The sequence below is a fragment of the Mus pahari genome, chromosome 1, assembly GCF_900095145.1.
Source record: "Mus pahari chromosome 1, PAHARI_EIJ_v1.1, whole genome shotgun sequence".
NCBI lineage: Eukaryota > Metazoa > Chordata > Mammalia > Rodentia > Muridae > Mus > Mus pahari.
Window position 1 is genome coordinate 69,008,753 of NC_034590.1, and position 19,715 is coordinate 69,028,467.

The 19,715-nt window shown below is 42.2% G+C and overlaps 2 protein-coding genes across 2 annotated transcripts in view; both read right to left on the minus strand.

Moving 5' to 3' along the window:
- B3gnt6 (UDP-GlcNAc:betaGal beta-1,3-N-acetylglucosaminyltransferase 6) overlaps nt 1-4,818 on the minus strand; it is a 7,950-nt gene extending 3,132 nt beyond the window's left edge. Inside the window, exon 1 of the mRNA XM_021222031.1 lies at nt 4,789-4,818. The gene's annotated coding sequence lies outside the window, so the exon portion shown is untranslated. The remainder of the gene's footprint in view (nt 1-4,788) is intronic.
- Nucleotides 4,819-18,023: 13,205 nt separating this feature from the next.
- The window catches only part of Acer3 (alkaline ceramidase 3), an 81,975-nt gene continuing 80,283 nt past the window's right edge, over nt 18,024-19,715 (minus strand). The window contains exon 11 of the mRNA XM_021212938.2: nt 18,024-19,197. Within this exon, the coding sequence (XP_021068597.1) occupies nt 19,144-19,197 (54 nt within the window). The 3' untranslated portion in view covers nt 18,024-19,143. The remainder of the gene's footprint in view (nt 19,198-19,715) is intronic.

Below are 19,715 nucleotides of genomic sequence, written 5' to 3' on the forward strand. Positions count from 1 at the left end.
ACATTTCTTTTTCTTTCTTTCTTTCTTTCTTTCTTTCTTTCTTTCTTTCTTTCTTTCTTTCTTTCTTTCTTTCTTTCTTTCTTTCTTTCTTTCTTTTTTGTTTTTTTTGTTTTGTTTTGTTTTTTGGGTTTTTGTTTTTTTGAGACAGGGTTTCTCTGTGTAGCCCTGGCTGTCCTGGAACTCACTCTGTAGACCAGGCTGGCCTCGAACTAAAGAAATCCACCTGCCTCTGCCTCCCAAGTGCTGGGATTAAAGGCATGTGCCACCACTGCCCAGCACATTCTACATTTCTATTCCTTCCTCTCCATCTCTGTCCAGCTAGATCCAGCACTGGCTGGCAGGATGATATAGTGAGGTAAATACTGCTTGCTTGGGTTTAGATTCAGATTCCGATAAACTCTATGCAGCCAAATAATGAGGCATGAGGCCAGGGCATGAACTAAACTACATTTCCTGGTTACTGCTTGAAACTGCACCACAAAGAAGCCAATCAGATCTCTGGCTTTGATATTCTCATCTATAATGAAGAATTACATTACTGCTCTCCAGGAGGGTGGTGAGAATTGTGTATCCTGTGACCATCAGATGATACTGGATCATGGCTCTTTGGCATCCTCCACTCCACATTGAGTCTCATACTTCTGTGTCTGTCTGTTGGTATTGGTTATTTTCCAAGCCTTCAAGGACAGGCCCATTCTTGCAAGTAGCCTGCTCATATGTTCTCCAACCTTGCCAGAAAAGTCTCAATCTTTCATTCTTTCTCTACTTAATTGTGCACATTGGCACTGTCATACAACAGTTACTCTTTTTGGTATGTGTATTTATTGTGTGATTAAGGATCATGCTAGCCTCAAACTCTATCTACAGTCAAGGATGATGACCTTTAACTTTCATTTCTCTTCTGTTCTGGTTAGTTTTTTGTTTTTTGTTTGTTTGTTTGTTTTTTTGCTTTTTTTAAATGTCAACTTGACATAAACTAGAGTCATCTGAAAGGAGGGAACTTCAATTGAGAAAACAACCCTCACCACATGCTCAAGCTGTAGGGTAGCCTGTAGAGCATTTTCTTAGTCAGTGATGGGGAAGGGCCCAACCCATGGTGGGTGGTACCACCCCTGACCTGGTGGTCTTGGATTCTATTAAGAGAGCAGGCTGAGCAAGCCATGGGGAGCAAGCCAGTAAGGCCCCTCCATAGCCTCTGCATCAGCTCCTGCCTCCAGGATCCTGCCCTTTGAGTACCTGCCTTGACTTCCCTCATCAGATCATTCATAATATGTAAGCCAAACACTTTTCTTCCCCAAGTTGATTTTGGTCATGGTGTCTTATCACAGCAATAATAACATTGACTAAGACACTTTCCTACAGGAACAGCCAATTGCCACTCCCTGTTTGAGGCAGTAGGAGTAAACTTTGACCTTTGCTCTCTCACCTGGCCATCTGAAATGCCTCTTCCTGCCCTGGAATTTTGTCCTGTGCCATTTGCTAACCTGCATTGATCTCACCTGCTTTAATTACTCTTCTTGTAGTACACTTGGAAGAGGTGAAACCCTGAGAAAGCTTCAGTGGCAGTCAAAGGAGGGCAGGCAAACTGTCAGTCATTCCCCTTTGCCTCCCCCCCACCCCCCAGCCCACCAGCACATCTGGGGCAGGGATGGAATCTATTGTCCACCATTGTAGGCTGAGGGAACAGTGTGCTGAAAGCTGTTTACCCAAGTTCAAATCCTACTTCTGCTACTTTCCAGCTGCATGGTTAAGCAAGCAGACATAGGCTTGTTTCATACCTAAGGTTTTTGTTTGCTTGCTTGTTTTTTCATCGAGACATGGCCTCACTCTGTAGTTTGGAGTAGTTTCAGACTCTGGATCTTCATGTCTCAGCCTGCCAAGCAAGTGTTGATAATGCCACAAGGAATCAAACCAAAGCTCTTGCACGCACTGATCAGGTGCAGTGCCACTGAGTTACTTACCTGGCCCTCTTAGGACTTTTAGTGACAAGTATATAGTAATATGTACAGAGAATTCAGTACAGAAGCCAGGGATGGAAGTTCATGACTATAATCCCTGACTCAAGGAGGCTGAGCAGGATAATCATGAGTTCAGAGCCAGCCTCAGACCTCGACATCTGTGCTATGGCATATATATCACAGATAACCTTAAACAATAGTGACAACAGTAAATAAGTTTTAAAAACCAAAATGAAAAAAATAAAAATATAGTACTTGGCAAGTCAGTAATGTTAAATTAGTATATGTTAGCTAGTAGGACTGTCAAGTGCTAAAGAATGTTCTAGAACATGTGCTCGTCAGTCCCCTGTTTTCAGAGAGTAGCTTGAGATGCTGGTTGTTACTGGAAGGGACTGAGTCCTAGCACTTGTGTATTACAGTCCATACAGTGTCCAGCTTGGAATGAGCACCGAGCAGGTGCTCAGGGCAGAGTGGCAGCAGTTAGTCGCCCTGACAAGTAGAGAACTGTGCTTACACAGTGGCGCAGCTGAGCACTGTTAGGAAAGCCAGCTGTAGATTTCCACTGTTTCTCAGTCCTGCCTGGGTGCTGGTGCGTTAGAGGAGGATAGTGACACATGGTGCCCATGTCACTGTCAGCTACTCAGTGCATATGCCTGTGTCTAGCAAATTTGGGTCAGTGATTTTATTTCAATTTCCTTTCTCACTTCCTCTCCTCTCCAATGCTTCTACTCTTTCTCCCTCCTTCCTTCCCTCCCCTTTTCCTTCCTTCCTTCCTTCCTTCCTTCCTTCCTTCCTTCCTTCCTTCCTTCTTCCCTTCCTTCCTTCCCTCCTCCTCCCCCATCTCTTCTGACCAGGTCTTAAGTACTCCAGCCTGTCCTTCAAACTCTCCTATCTAAGGATTGAACTTCTGATGCCCCTGCCTCTACCTCCCAGGTGCTAGAATTACAGGTATATAGCACCATGCCCAGAGTATGTGGTATTGGTAATAGTACTTCATATATGATGGCTAGCAGTCTACCAACAAAGCTACACTAGCAGCCTATAAAGACTTTTTCAGTGAATAAAAAGAATAAAATATGAATGAATATAGGATTTGGAGTCTGAATAACTGGGCTTGAGACTCAGCTCTCTTCATGGGTTAGTTAACCCCCTGGGTTTCAGTTTCCCCTCAGAAAAAAAAGTAACATCTCTCAGTGATCATACAAATGATAAATGCCTTATAAATGGTGACTAAACTATTATATTTTAGGTTTACTTTTATTTTTTTGAGACTGGATGGCCTGAAATTCACTATGTAAACAAAGCTGGCCTGAAACTCACAAAGAGCTGGGATTTAAGGCTTGTACCACCAAGCCCTGCTTATTTTAGCTTTTTAAAGACAGAGTTTTATATGGCTTAGGCTAGTTTTGAACTTCTGATCTCCCTGCCTTCATCTACGATCCTTCTCATCTTAAAACATAATTTAAAAGCATTTCTCTAAACCAGCTGTGGTGGGTGGTCATGCCTGTAATCCAGCATTCAAGGAGACTGAGACAGGCTGGACTATATATACATAACAGCTGTTTTGAGGGTGGTTTTTGTTGTTTGTTTGTTTGTTTTTAAATGCAGGTTTTCAATTCTTTGAGTAGAGTCATTTCTAGAAAGAAAAATTTTCTCAATCTTAATGCATCCATAGATTTGGTTTCAAAGGAGAGAACATTTATTTTGGTAAGTCCGAAGAACCTGGAGCGAAGCCAACTTTCAGTGTAAAAACAGGGAAATGATGTGGGGAAGGGCGCAGCCCTTTCTGAGGGCGGAGCTGTTTCACTCCATGCTTAGGATGTACAGCCTCTAACTTGGCTCTAACTTGAAACCAAGTGTCTTCTCTTAGGTCCTTTTTGCTGTACCTCCCTTTTCTCAAACTACTCTTCCAGGTGTCTGGAGCCCCAACCTAAAGCTCTGCTGGTCTCCACGGGCCCTGCTCCCTGTCTCAGCTTGAACTCAGCTCCGGTACCAGCTCCTTCAGGTCTCCTCCTGGTAAGTCCAGGTCAACAGATCCTTCTTGGTGCTGTGGCTACTGAACTTGGATGAAAGAGGGCAGTCTGTCTCTTGAGCCTTATCTGTGGCATTGGGCAGGTTGTCTCAGTCGCTCATGCTGTGAGTTGATACGAAGCATGTCTGCATGAGGCGCACCCTCATGGAGCCAGGCTAGCCATTCTCTGAAGGGCTCCATCCTTCCACAGGCGCTTTGTGGTCCTTGGACTGCAGCCCACTGCTTATTGCTCTACACTTGTAACAAGGTTCTCTCTGCTCTGAATTTATTCTCTTCCTCCCTAAGAACTACCTTGGCTATTTCCTCCTTTGGTTTGAAGCTCAGATGGCAGGGCCGCCCCAGTCCCTCAGCAGCATGCCAGAGTGTTCCAGCAGGGGATGGGGTGCGGGGCAGTAGTATTTGAATAGAAGACATGATAGGCAAAATACCTTTAGCTACCTCTTAGTGTCTGGTCTCTCCCCAGCACTCTATGAACCCCTTCGGGCTGCATGGACTGTGCAGTTTTCTTCTCTAAGAAGGGAGTGGAGTGAGAGGAGGGTAAATTAATTACCCCAAAAGAATAACCCTGAGGTTTGGCAAGATGGTTCAATAGATGGCCCTGCTGTCACCAGGATTTACATGGTAGAACTTTGCAAGTTGTTCTCTGACCTCCATGTTCGTTTTCTCTCCCTCTCTCTCCCTTTCCCTCCCTCTCTTCTCCCTTCCTCCCTCCCTCCTTTCTTGCCCCCTGTCTTTCTTTCTGTCTCACACACAAATACATTCTTTCTCAATAAGAAGAACCCACCCACACCATCTTACCTTGTGTGTTTGAGAGAGGAGAATCTGTCCTGTGCCATCCCAGACTGGGAAAACCCTTGCTACACATTGGGTTCCACCCCCGTGAGAGTGGCTTAGTTTAGTATTCTTACATTTGACCAATCCAGGCCATCACTCCTCCTTCTCAGGGGTAGGGTGGAGGTAGCCATAAGCTTTCTTAGTCCGTGCAACTAACTGCTTGCATTTTCAGATCAAGCTAGAATGTTGCTTCCTCTGGGATACTATTCTTTAACCCGTCTACCTAGCTTTTGCTGATAGGATGAACAAACAACCTTAATGCTTTCTGTCACAATTAGAGTTCCCTACTAGATTAGAACCATTCCAGGTATAGAAGCTGCTGGTAACACAGGCTATTCTTTAGTTGCATATAGGGGCTTGGGAACTAGCTCAGTAGGTAAAGTACTTGCTATGTAAACATGAAGGCCTGAGTTTTGACTCCTAGAACCCTTGTAGAAAGCCAGGCATAGTGGTGCACACCTGGTATCCCAGCTCTGGGAAGACAGAGACAAGAGTAATTGGGGCCTTGCTGGCCAACTCCAGGTTAATGGTGAGAGACCTTGTCACAAAATAAAGAGGGAAAGTGATGGAGAAAGATACTTGATTTTGACCTCTGGTCTGCACATAGACCTACCTGCACATAGACACATGCATTAAAAATGACATTAGAGTATACTGATTTTGAGAGCAGGGGTACTGGAATCTAGGGCCTTGTGTACACCAAATATGTGGCATACTACTGAGCTTCCTCTCCCTACCTCTAGTTTTCACTTGATTCTTTGAAAAGTCTCACCCAGCCCTAAGTACTCTGAATTTGGCAAGTGTGAAGGGTCTATCTCAGTGCTTCTGAGAGTACTCAGGACAGATATGAATTAGACATAGTCCTAGCCCTCAAGGAACTCAGCATGTCTTGGGAGATGGAAATCATATGTAAAATGGAAATGAGATTATAGGACATGAGTGGAATGGCAGCGGAAGCTAGGGGAAGGGCACCGGAATGAGCCCAGAAGACTTCACATGCTATTTGTCAGGTGGAGAGCTTAATGCAGACAGCCACAGCCAGTATTTCCCAATGTTCTGTGGTTTAACTCAAGTTTCTTATACTGCACCCACTAGCTTCTTCTTGTGCCCATCTCTATTCTGTGAGTGGTAAGTCAAGGGCTGGCCCAGCTGGGACTTCTGCATCGCATGGCACGGTGGCTTCAGGGTGTCATAAGAGCACCCCAGATGAAAGGGACAGAGTTCCAGAAATTCATGGTGATCTATAACCGATCACACTGAGGTCTGAAGATGGTAATGGGTTCCCTCAACAGACGAGGAGCAGTGTAGAGGAGGAGGAGGCACTGGGCAGAGGAGCACGCCTATGAGGTGCTCTAAAACTCTACCATGAATGGAAGCCAATTATTAGGCCTGAAGATAGAAAGACAGTTGAGAGGGCTGGGGAGAAGAGCCTTGAATGTCTTATTTGAACTTTTACTTGATTCCTTGACATCTTCCACAAGTCCTTATCTATTTTCCTGAGTCTGCTATCACAGCCTACATTGGAGACAAGGTTGACAGAGGGGAGATAACCCAAGGCCTGGGGAAGGGAACAGTGCCGAGTTCTGAGGCCTAACTAGGTAGGGGCTCTCAGAGTAGAGGGGTGGGCATCTTCATGGCTTGGTAGCTTACTGGAGGGTCTGTGAGAATGCTCACTTCTCAGGCTCCTAGTTCATCTTACCTAGAGGCTCTGTGAGGGTCTGCATGAGATGAGTGAGGGGTGGGAGCAGGGGGAGCGCTGTGAGGCAGACTGATGAGGGAGGGGCAGAGCAAAGGTTTCTAAGGGGCTGTCTAGAAGGTCAGAGGAGTCTGAAGCTTCATGAAAGGGTGAAGTTCTGAAGACGCTGGACAGAACGAGTCTCCAGAAGGGATTTAACTCCTCTCCTGGAATGGAGCCCACCATTTTTGAGGCCATAGCTGGGTAGCTGACTGGATTTGAACCCATTTCCTGTAAGCCCCTCAAAAACCCTTAACAGAAATGTCTTCTGTGAAATTTGAGAGTAAGTTGAGGAGGGGAGAAGGATTCCCAGGAGTAAGGAAGACTTCAAGGCGAACAGTTACATCCTCTAAGTACTGGTCAGAACTGATGCAGTCAAGGGAGTGGGGAAGAGTAGCTTTGAAAACCTATGTGCTGTTTAGAAGGGTCATTAAAGCAAGTCAATTTTTCCTTAGCCTTTTCCTTTATAGCGGGTGGTGTAAAAGGAATTGGTCCAGTGTCTATTCTGCCACACCTTAGTGTGAGAGGCAGGAGTATAATAAGAGCCTTACTTATTACTTCTTCCAATGCAAACAGGTTTTGTGGGCACAGGCCAGCCCCTGATGTTTGATCTAGGTCACAGATCAGTGAGAAGGAACTGGGACAGGCATTGACTCTTTGTGTCTGTCCAGAAGTTATGAGGTACTCAACAGTCCTGGGCCAGATAATCTTATGACAAGGATGCTGTTTAGGAGCCACGACTGAGTTTATGCTACTGAGTGCCAATCCTACATTTAACATACAGAATCTAAATATTAGTTAAGTGACTTGGCCACAATTACACAGCTCTTCAGTGGAGGAGCAGGACCCTATCCCAGGCTTTCACATACACAGCAAGGAAATGATGTATCTGGCAGAGGATGACCCAACAGGATTAACACTGTGCTAAGTCTGCTCACGCTGACCCTGTAGCTCGCGCTGCTGACAGCCATACCCTGCTCAGCCAGTGGGCCTCTCCCGGCTTTCTTCCAAGTGGTTGAGGGTCTGCTGGCTTTCACTGGTCTATGCAGATCTGTGTTTCTGAGACCTGGGATCTGAGAACCTGAAGGAATGGGACTGACCTCAGTCTAATGCTGTAGACAACCTCACTTCAGGGTCAGTGTGCTTTTACACATGAATGTAACAAAGAAAGCAGTGATCCAAGGAATGCTGGTTGAGTTTAGAAAAACATGTAAATAAACACCAGTAAGCACATACTAAATATGAACAGAGCAGCCCTTTCCCAGAACTTTCTCAAAACAGACCAATTTAAACACAATTGGCTGACACATACTATAGATTATATCTGGGAAACCAAGCAGAAGGTCATATCCAGATTAGGGTACAGTGAGAACACTGAAAGAAAAAGTATTGGCTCAGGACCCCCAAGACCAAGTCCTTAGCACTAAAGGAACTTATTTGCCTCAGAGAGACAGAGGGATAAGGGACAAAGACTTGAGATAGAGGAAGAAGGAGACAGGGAAAGGAACAAAGGAGAGGGGAGAAAAGGAGCCAGGAGAGGGGATGGGGTGTTTGTCCTGGAGTGGGACAAAGGACTTTCTGGATAGAGCAGAGACAGACGTGGCACTCAGTACATCCTTTCTACAGACTGGGTTCTATAGCTATGATGTGACATCCAACGAGAATTAACCGTGGCTACACAGCAAACTGGAGCCACTTGAGACCCTGACTCAAACAACTACAACAATGAGATGAAAGTGGTCCCTTCACAAATTTTTTGAAGTATATCTACTTCAAAAAATTACAAAATTTTAAGTTACTTGTAAATGATGACTATACTGTAGTTTTAGACGATGAAAAACTATAAAGCCCGTTGCATCATTGATACAATGCAGAGCACATAACAGAGGTAAATATACAGAGAGCTATTACTGCCAACTATCAATTGACACGCCCTTCCTCCTCTCTGGGTTTTCAGACAGGATCTTGCATAGCCTGAGCTGGCTTTGAACTTACGATGTAGCCAAAGATGTTCTTGAGCTTCTGACGCTTGTCTCTACTTCCCGACTACTAGGACTAGGAGTGCATCACCACATCAGGTTTCATGGGGTGTTGGAGAGGGACTCAGGGCTTCTTGTATGATAGGCAAGCAATTGCTTTCAAGAGCAGAATCACATGGAGTCAAAGAATTCAGGACAAATCCCAAGACAAATGATTAAGATAGTTTTGGAGGATACTGGCCAATTTCAGATGTTGGTATTATAGACATTTGTATAGGTATCTAGAAAATTTTCTGTACTATGTAATGAAGGTTTTGTTCTCCCATTTTTTTTTTTTTTTGACCTCTTCTCCTAAGAAAAGTTCCCTGGGTAAGGGAAACCCAGGATGAAGGGACTCTGGCCAGTTCCAGCGTGGCCATGGCGAGCACGGCTCTGGCAGGCCTTGCTCTTCTTTCCAATTCCCTCTCTGCCTTGCTAAGAAACATTACATTACTTTTCTAAAGCTAGCCAGTTAGTTTATTCCCTTATTTGGCCACTTCCTCCTCCTGAGGCTGACCACCAAGGTCCAACTATTAAAGTATTGAAACCCGGTGGCTGGAGAGATGGCTCAGAGGTTAACAGCACAGACTGCTCTTCCAGAGGTCCTGAGTTTAATTCCCAGCAACCACATGATGGCTCACAACCATCTGTAATGGGATCTGATGCCCTCTTCTGATGAAAACAGCTATAGTGTACTCATATAAATAAAAAAAAAAAATTAAATTAATAAAGATTTTTTAAAAAGTATTGAAACTCAGCAATCAAGAGTCTCTTTGGTTCACCTAATTAACATGCTCAATTAAAATTAAACACCTCATCCTAATTTTCCTATGTGCCACATCTTTCTCCTCTCTATCCAGAGGCAGTCCTTTGTCCCATAATGGAACAAATAGCTCTGCCCCCTTCCCTTGCTCTCTTCCCTCATTCTCTATCTCCTCTCTTTGTCTCCTATCCCCTGTCCTCTGTCCCTTTGGGGCAAAGAAATCTCTGTGCTGAGAACCTGGTCTTGGGGATCCTGTGCAGATACTTTTCCTTGCACACAGCCTTGGAATTTTGACTAAGACTCTAACATCTGATCTACTTCTGTTAGACTTGATACCAGCCTTTCATCTGTAGATTGTTAAACACATGCTTATCTGTGATCTCCAGTATATAACAAGGGCAAGGACTACATCCTCTGGCGGAGACGTTTCATGATAGTACCAAGAAGGGGTCTGCATGCAGAGAGTAATGATGATGCTCACCCATACCTTTCACTTAGTTTATTTTCTTTCTTAAAAAATTTAAAGTAGAATTGATTTTTGTTTTCTAGAGTGAAAATGGCAGCACAGGATATTCCCATGTGCAAGAAGATGCCCCTTTTATACAGTTACATAGTATCCATGTTTACCTTGGTGGGACACAGACAAAAAACAAACCATGGTTTGCTCACTAGGTATCTAACACTCTGGCTATGAGGAAGGGAAGAGAGGGTAATAATGTCCATCTGGAACCCTCAGAGGAAAAACAAACAGAGTCACTGGGGTAAGGGTGAATTAGTAACAGCCTTGTAAATCAGCAGTGATCTCCACACAAGGGGACTTATATGAGTCCTGACTTGGAAACTGAAAAGCCTGGCTTTGGCTTTCATACTGTCTGTCTTTTAACAACTGAAGTCTTTGAAGAAGTGGCCGCAATCTTGTCCCCTAGGGATGTCTCCAACGAGGTGCTGGAAAATGTATTCAGTCACCTTTAGTGGTGGTGCTGAGATGAACTTTCAAAAACTTGTTTTAAAAGCCCATAGCCTTAGGGCATGCTGCGCTATTCTTAATCTGACTTTGAGCTACAGAACCCACATCTTACAAGTTTAATAACTTTGTCACAAATTATGTGCCGCTTTCTTATTATACATATTTTATGCAGAATAATACTTGCCTGAACAGTACAGAAATAAAGTGGTATGAAATAAATGCATTCTTTAGAAGTGGTCCCTCACGTCAGCGGCCAGTAAGTATAGTCAGAAATCACAATTGTAAAGCAAATACAGTTTCACAGACTGCTTCGGAACTCTTTGGCTTTATTCCCTTATGGGAGAGGAAGGAGAATAAGGCATAGATAGATGTATGATAAAATCAATAGCAAAGGAAGACTGGAAATCCTTCCAACTGTAGGCTACACATAACAAAACAGCATGTGCAAAAGAAGCCCTGTGCCCTCCTACTGCCAGAGAAGGTAGAGGCATTGTTAATCTACAAAGGACTGAACCTTGACCTTTTCCTGAGTTTTTAGGGTCAGGAAGCACTTCTGTACTGAGAGGTATCATTCTTTTAGTAAAAGGCCTCTATTTTTAATCACTAACCATGTATCCTAGGTGCAATTTCTTGTTCAAACAGAGAATCTGAAAATCCCAGTGAGGTCCCTCTAGACTCTGATCTATATTTATAACACATTTGGTAAGCACCGGCCAGGAATACAAATACACACGTATACACATATATATAACTCAGGGGCTATAGAAATGGCATAGCATTTAAGAGTGCTTGCTGTTCTTCCAGAGGACCTAGCAGTTCTCAGCACCAACTTAGGGCTACTCCCAACAGCCTTTAACTCCAGCAATGCACTCTTCTGGCTTTTGAGACACCCCCACCCGCCCCCTACACATGGAATATGTTAAACCTGAGATTCACTAGAGAAAAAACCAGTTCCACAATTTTGAGCCAAATTAAAGCAAACTTTAATTAAATTCTGTCCAGCAAGATGGACTCAGGCCAGGTCCACTCCTGGGTTCCCAGGAAATGGGCACAAGTCATGTTTTGCAGAAGCTTTAAAAGTCAAAGCCCAAGGCGGGTGTGGTGGCGCACACCTTTAATCCCAGCACTCAGGATGCAGAGGCAGGCAGATTTCTGAGTTTGAGGCCAGCCTGGTCTACAAAGTGAGTTCCAGGACAGCCAGGGCTATACAGAGAAACCCTGTCTCAAAAANAAAAAAAAAAAAAGAAAGAAAGAAAAGAAAAGAAAAGAAAAGAAAAGAAAAGAAAAGAAAAGAAAAGAAAAGAAAAGAAAAGAAAAGAAAAAGAAAAAAAGTCAAAGCCCACAGTGCATTTCCCATCAACCTAATCAGGGGCAAGCATGGATCTTGATTTATATCCTGCTCATGTACCTCCTTCTCACAAGTGAGCAAACACATCTTGTACAAACAAACTTGTTTAGGGGAGTGACAATAGGAGTCTTGTTATTTCCCAAAAAGCATAGCCCCTACCATTCCAGGAAGTTATCTATCCTTGGGCAAGTGGGGCTTACAGGTTAACTATGGCTCTTACACACGTTCCCACACAAAAACTGAACAGACAAAACTTTAAGTTAAAGATGCACAGAATGCCCTCAAACTTTTTTCCTTACTAAGACTCATCATGGGATATTCCTGTCTTCCAACCTCTCCTACTTTCACTTTCCCTGGAGCACTTGGGGGATGATGGGCAAGCTCCCAACCAGAAAGCACCAGCATCAAGCTAGCCCTTCTCCCTTCTTCCCTGTTGGTGGTGGCTTACAGTGCTTGTGGTGGTTTGAATACGAATGGCTCCTATTGGCTTATACAGTGAATGCTTAGTCTTCAAGGAATAGCACTATTTTAAAAGATCAGGAGGTGCGGCCTTGGAGGAGGTGTGTCACTGAGGGGTGGGCTTTGAGGTTTCAGAAGCCCAAGCTAGGCCCAGTGGCTTTCTCTCACTGCTGCCCTAGAATGCAGATGGAGAACTCTCAGCTTCCACAGCTGCCTGCTTGCTGTCATGCTTCACTCTATGAGGATAATGGATTAAATCTCTGAAATTGTAAGCAAGCCCCAATTAAACTAGTGTCCCTTCACAGCAATAGAACACTGACTAGGACAATGTCCTATGGCCACAGACCAAGGATTGAGAGGCTGTCAAAGAAATCCTGTACTTTAAGACTGGGAAGATAAGGAGCTGCCTGTTGCGCACACATAGAGGGTAGCTGTGGAGAGCAGGCCATTACAGGGCTGGCGATGTGGACTAACCATTGTAGCATTGGCCATATACAACCATTACAAAAAAAGGTAAGGTTCACTCAGTGCCCCCGAAAGACTTGATTGAGTAGCGTGCATGCTCCTTGAGCTGACAGTATGGTGGGCTCCAAGTGAACAGGGTCTGGGGCAGATGGAAGGCATCCCTAAGCAGCACTTAGCTGTTTCAAGTGCATTTCCAGGACAACTGAAGAGGCCCAGGGTGAGAGTAGCTGGGGTGGGGCACTCTGCCTTGGGCCCTGACAATGCAGGACCCTTATCTACTACCCAACATTAACTACCCCCATGCCCCTCATTCACACAGCTGAATTTGCCTGCCAAATCCTGGGCAAGGACAGAGACCTGCTCCTGTGCTTTTAGCAACCTGCACTTCCCTCTTGGGGACCACCTTGCTATGGTTCCACAGTGACATTCCCTGGGAGTAGGACAAGCCACCTATCCTATGCCAGAGCCATTCTCAAATGCCCACACCTTATTCAGTGCTCATGGGGTGAATTGGAGGCAGAATGAACTGTTGCCACTGTGCCTGGGCATACAGAACTGCTGGGCCCAAGTCATGGAAGCAGTTAATTTAAAATCTACTGTGGTGTGTTTGATCAGGGTGGAATTTATGTGAGATCTAAGTGTTCAAGTTTAAACTCGAATACTTTTCCCAATATGCCAGTTAAAGACAGTAATAGCAAGAGACAGCGCTTTTGTTTTTAATTAAGCTTAGTATGTATGTGTATGCCATGGCACATGAGTAGAGGCCAGGGAACAACTTGAAAGATTTAGTTCTCTTTCCCCAACATGGATCCTAAGGATCAAACTCAGGTCATTAGGCTTAGCACATGTGCCTTAACATATCATCTCACAAGCACAGAAGAGATTTAAACACGGTCATGCTGGGAGAAATGAATAGTGGAATGTGGTGATCAACTTTGTATACTGGCATGTGCTTCAAATAAAAATTTAAAAAGGTAACATTCTCTGGCTGCTTGTTTTCCCAATTCTAGTTCTACAAGATGGCCCAAGAAGTTCCTATTGCTTGAAGAGATGAATCTATGTCTGTAACACATTTTGCAAACCTTCAGCCAGGAATTCGCAAGAAGATCCTTTGGAACTGGAGTTACAGGCAGTTGGAGCTACCTGATGTGGGTGCTGGGAAGTAAGCCTGGATCTTCTATAAGAACAAAAAATGCTCTTAACTCTCAAGGCATCTCTCTAGCCCCAGGTTCTGTTAACTATAAAAACCTCATGAAGCTGTTACCACGTGGAAATATAGTATTTGGTCAATCTGAATCTGTTCCTAGGTCTTGATCGATCATGTTTGGTTCCAGAATAAACTCTTAGTCCCTTTGATCTGTTGAGTTGTGTTGTGTGTATGTTTCTGGGAATTGAACTTAGGGCTTCATACATGCGTGATGGGTGAGCACGCTATCCACTGACCTATCTTCCCAGCCCATGTACATCTGTTCTGGCACCTAACCATGGAGCTTTCACCAGAAAAGAAGCCTGGATTGGTGTTAGATACTAGAAAGTACCAACTACACCCAACCACTTAGTGTTATCTCCTCAAGTAGATGTTGGTAAGCTTTTTCAGGAACTTGGACTTGCTTGGTTGGGCCACAGTCCTTTGGTTTATTGTGAGTTGGTGAGTAGTTTGCAGTATGGTGTCCACCATACTCATTTCCAGTGCCTATTGTTTCAGAAAATTTGGTTTAATTTTGTTTTCAGAATGTTTGGTTATTAACTTGCTAGCATTCAGCCTTTTATCTCTTTGATACTCCTCTAGTGTCTAATTTACAGAAGAATATTTAAAAAGTTGTAATTTGACACCCCAGATGGTATTGTTTGGTAACTGTGTAAATTCAGCTTACAAATACTTAAAAATTAAATAAATATAACTATAGATGATTTGATTTTATGCTTCCCACAACAAGGAATACTTGATTCCTCTTTCCTCCCCTAGAAGATCTGGGCAACAAGAATTCAAGCTTACAAATGGAAAGCCTACTTTAACTGATATTTTAAAATATCTGAAGAAAAACTGAAGTTTTAATTTATAAGAAATTGAGTTTTAAAACTATATCAAGGATAAAGAAATGTTAGAAACAAGTGAATTATTAATAAAATGTTTTAAGATTGTATAAAAACTAAAGACGAATTCTAAAAAAATAGTTCAAGCACTCTTAGGCTGTGCTTGAACTACTGCAGTCCACTTTAAGGATAAAACCTAAAGAAAAAAGAGACCCCATTCTAAACTCCCCAGTCCAGCTAACAGCTTTATCTTGAGACTTTCTCCTCTCACTAGCCCTTTCTTCTGTCTCACTGAGGTAGCTTTAATTCTAGTGTGGTATCTTTTGCTGGGTATAGCCTATTCTGACTGTGTCTTGTCTGCTCATGGTAACTGTTTCATGGCAGCATCATTGTCATTTTGTATTCAGAAAGAACAAAATGACAAAAGTCTGTGGCCATTTCATTTATACATAAAAAAACACATTATTGTATATTTTTCTTAGCATCCTTAATTTTTTAAACGTTTATTCTATGTGTACCAGTGTTTTGTCTGCATGTACATGTGTGTACTATATGTATGCCTGGTACCTTCAGAAGTCAGAAGAAGGCATTGGATCCCCTGGAACCAGAAATACAATGGTTGTGAGCTGTAGCAGAACTTTTCCTGTCCAATCACTTTAAATTTTAATACAAGAAGTCTGTGATTGGACCCGGAAAAGGGAGGTAGAGCAAAGAGTTTCAGGTAGAAGGATAGGGAGAAGGAAGAAAGATGGAGGAGGAACAGGAAAATCCAGATTCCGCGTGGCTTTAAATAACCACAGGTAGCTATGATTATCTTATAAGGGATGGATAATTACAGAACAATATGTCTTATCTAGGTGGGCAACTTATCATTATCAATTGGCTCTGAAATTGTTGTTTGGGCATCTTGTGAATTGATAATTTATTGATATGTAAATCTGACTGATTAGTTATAAGCTTCTAGAGTTTTGATTTACTGGGTTAAGGGGATTTGTGACTGCTGACCACGGGGTGAATGGCTGAGAAGGTATAAGTGGCTCTGAGGCAGGTGAACAGAGCTGGGAAGACTGCCATCAGGAGAGCTAGTCTAGAGGCAGAGGCGGTGAGACCGCCTGGTCAGACAATAGCTGGGTGTAGTATGAGAAGTTGGTGCTGATTTTTTAATATTTCCCGCAACAGTGAGCCACCTTTAGGTGCTGGGAATTGAACCCAGGTTCTCTGCAAGTCCAACATATGCTCCTAATTGCTGAGTTATCACTCTACTCTATTGCCATGCCAACTTTAAAACATGTAAGTGAACATGCGTGTCTGAGAGATATAATAAAAGGCCTGACAAGTACACACTGCCTTATAATAAATGTAGGCACTCTTAACTCCCTGAAATTAATTAAAAATTTTTTTTTTGCTTCTTGTATGTTTAATGAGACCCTAAAATGCTACTTATGTATATCAGACGAACAACATTCTTTGGTGTCACAACATAAAAGCTTTATTAAGCTACTAAATCTTAGAAGGAATATATACCTTTTGGTAAAGATTTTCTTCCAAAACCAGTTCTGTGAAAGATTAAAATTTTATTTCATTTTTTTAAAAGTCAGGGGTAACAAAAATAAAACAGCATCAAAATGCTCTATGTTGATCCAATGCTCTGACTGCTGTGTTAAGAATTCTTCTGTTGGACTGATTCCTTATAGGAGTGTTCTTAGTGTACAAGTGATGGAGGTAAGATTTCTGTTAAGGCTGAGATACATCTAGAATGGTAGTTATATTTGCCAAAGATCTTTAAGTTGAACTTCCTTTCCCTAGAGTTATAATACCATCAAGCAACAATATCAGACCAGGTATATTTATTCTGAATGTAATAAAAAGGACCTACAGTGTAAGCCACTAAAAAGCTGAAGGAATTAAAGGATCTCTTCAGATGACAAACAGAATGCTTTCACTTCTTAAAAGCAGAGTAACTATCAGTAATTATAACCTTATGTTTTTCATTTTTTCTTTTGGCACTGTTGGTACTCAATGGTTACAATCCCATACTTTCTTCTCTTTAATCTATTCCACTACTGAATTTTTTTTCCTACAAATTGTTCTTTTCATATTTTGACATAACCTTAATGCTCAACTATCAGTTTATTTGTTTGTGGACTTTGTTTTGTTTTGGTTGTTGTTTTAACAATCTAAAGGACCATATTCAGAATAACTGACATAAGCATAGCTATGCTTTTCCTGGTTCTGGTCCTTTCTGGAGCTAATGGTTGACATAGTCATATTATTTTCACACTGACATTTTAAAAAAAATTATTTATTTTAGGTAAATGGATGTTTTTCTTATATATGTATGTGTACAATGTGCATGTCTGGTGCCAGCAAATATTAGAAGAAGTTGTTAGAACCTTAGAAACTATAGTTATGGATGGTTATGAGCTACGATGTGGGTGCTGAGAATCAGATTCAAGGCTTCTGTAAGAGCAATAAGTGCTCTTAAATGCTAAACCACTCCTCTAGCCCAAATTCTTACATTTTTTTAAAAAAATCATATACAAGTTATCATTATGATACAAGGAATCAAGGCAGCTCCTAAAACAAAAACTCTGCAGCCTCCTCTCCAACCAGGAGACAAAATAGGAAGAGAGCTTTGGTCTCTCTTTGGCAAAGACCCAGTCCCTCATTAACATGGGAATTAACAAAAATAGATAATCATCCTTTAGCTCCTCACAAAGATTTTTGAAACTACAGCTCTTAGGATGGGGTAGTGTGAAGTAGGAGAATAGGAAATTCTAGAACAAACAAACAAAAGCTAATCCCACAGGAAGACTGGAAACCCTCCAACAGATTTATGCATAACAAAATCGCATGGTTTTTTTTTTTCATTTAAAAAAAAAAAAGTCCTACCTTCCTAATTGCCAGAAAAGATGGCGGCTATGCAGAGATCCTATAAAGAGCAGAGACTCTTCTGGTCCAAGGCTTCTCAGCCTTAGACCTTTCTTGGTCCTTGGACATACTCTCCTTCTGGGGAATATTTTTCTTTCTTCCTTACAAAAGTTCTCTACTTCCATCACCATTCATGTGTCCCTGGTCCAGTTCTTGTTCCAAACACAAGAAACTGGGAAATTCAGTAAACGTGTTCTAGACTCTGATCCACGCCTATCATCAAAGCGCAACTAAGGTTCTCCTAGATTTATGTTTTGGCATGTCTTGCTTTTATAAAAGGTGTGTTTATTTAATGGCCATCTGAGATGTAAAGGAAGGAAACTGGCACTTGGCATTAAAAAACTAAAGCCAGAGGGTGAAGGAAACATTTTTGGCTTTATAAATATTTCAAGGCTACCTAATGAACCAACACTGTTTTTCTTTTTTGAGACACAGTTTCACTATGTATTCCTGACTATCCTGGAACTATGTAGGCCAGGTTGGCCTTAAAATCACAGAGATCTGCCTATCTCTGCCTTTCAAGTGCTATGATTAAAGGCATGCACCACCCTGCCAGGCTAAAGCTTGTTAATGAATATTGAAAAGATGAGAATTTTTTAAAACCATTTTTACATGAAAAAACCCTACTTTTCTTTTGGAGCCATAGCTTAGGATGCAATCAACAGGTATATGATATTTTGTAATCAATTCAATTTTGTATACATTCAAATCCAAACTAGAACTATTTGCTTCACTATGCATACTGCATAATGCAAAAATTAAAAAACTCACAACTTTCTCTGATAAAGTCAATTAAACTGTCTTGTCTTACAGATTACCAGTTAAATTTGCTAGACACAATAGTAATAGTAATTTGAAGATCAAAGAAAGCAAAGCAACAGCCTTTAACTGGTGAGAGGCTACATCCCACAGGAGCTCTGGGAAAGCTTCTGAAGGGGTGTTGGATGGCCCACTCCTTTGATGGGCCACAGAGCCCAAGACAAAATCTTGAATGTGATGAGAACAGAGACCACTCAATGGCAAGTAGGAGTTTACTTCCAAGACTCCAGCTAGCCCCAAGGCAGACAGCAAGGAGCTGCCTAGAATCCCACATCTTTTCTTTTTTATTACTGGAAAGCCATCTGTGAAATTAATATAATAATGTAAATCAAAGATGACACGGCTAAGTGCTGGCTCACAGTCAACCATCTGGATATGGGATTTTGCCAGTACTTAATGACTTTGTTCAGTATTTAATTAAAAATTAATAAACATATAATTAACATGCAACTCTTGTAAAAATAGAAAAAAAGAAAAATATTAATTTTCCTTGAATGACCAGCACAAGCTGCTAACCTGTTAAGAAACGCCCAACTTCTCCACCATTCTAGAATATAAATATACACTTTCTGTTTTTCTCTAAGCATCTTAGGTCCAGGGCAAACGAGATAAAGTCAGGAGCTAAATACCCAACAGACCAATTGCCCATTCTCTGTGGCTCAGTCATTCATCTCTTATGATGGGCATGGTGTCTTCGAATGTACAAGTCTTTGGGGATTTCTTGACCATCTTGGCAGAACTACATACAGTAGGTGCTTTTTATTTTCTTAGAATAATTCATCAGTGCTTCCTCTGAGGTTCAAACATGACCGCTGGCCAGATTCCAAAGAGAAACTGTGGGAACAAGTGAGGGCAAAACAAGAGAGAACAAGATTATTCTATGTTTGAAAAAAATGAGGGAGCGCAATCCCTAGAGGTCTGGGCTGTAACACGTTAGGCTTGGTAGCATCACTAGCCTGAACATAGCAACTGCCTTCCCGACTTGCATCAGATCTCAAAAGCTACTTCCACTTAATTTATTTAAATACATTAAGCATCTACTTTGTCAAGCATGGAAGTAGGCATTTCATTTGTAATCTTAAATAAATTTTTGCTGTGTGAGTGTATATGCACATGTGTGTGTATGTAAGTGGGGTGCTTGTGGAGGCCAGAAGAGGTAGGATGTGTGTATGTGTGTATGTGTGTGAATGTGTGTGTGTGTGAATGAAGTGCTTGTAGAGGCCAGAAGAGGGTGTGTGTGTGTGTGAATGAAATGCCTGTAGAGACCAGAAAAGGGTGTGTGTGTATGTAAATGAAGTGCCTGTGGAGGCCAAAAGAGTGTGTGTGTGTGTGTGTGTGTGTGTGTGTGTGTG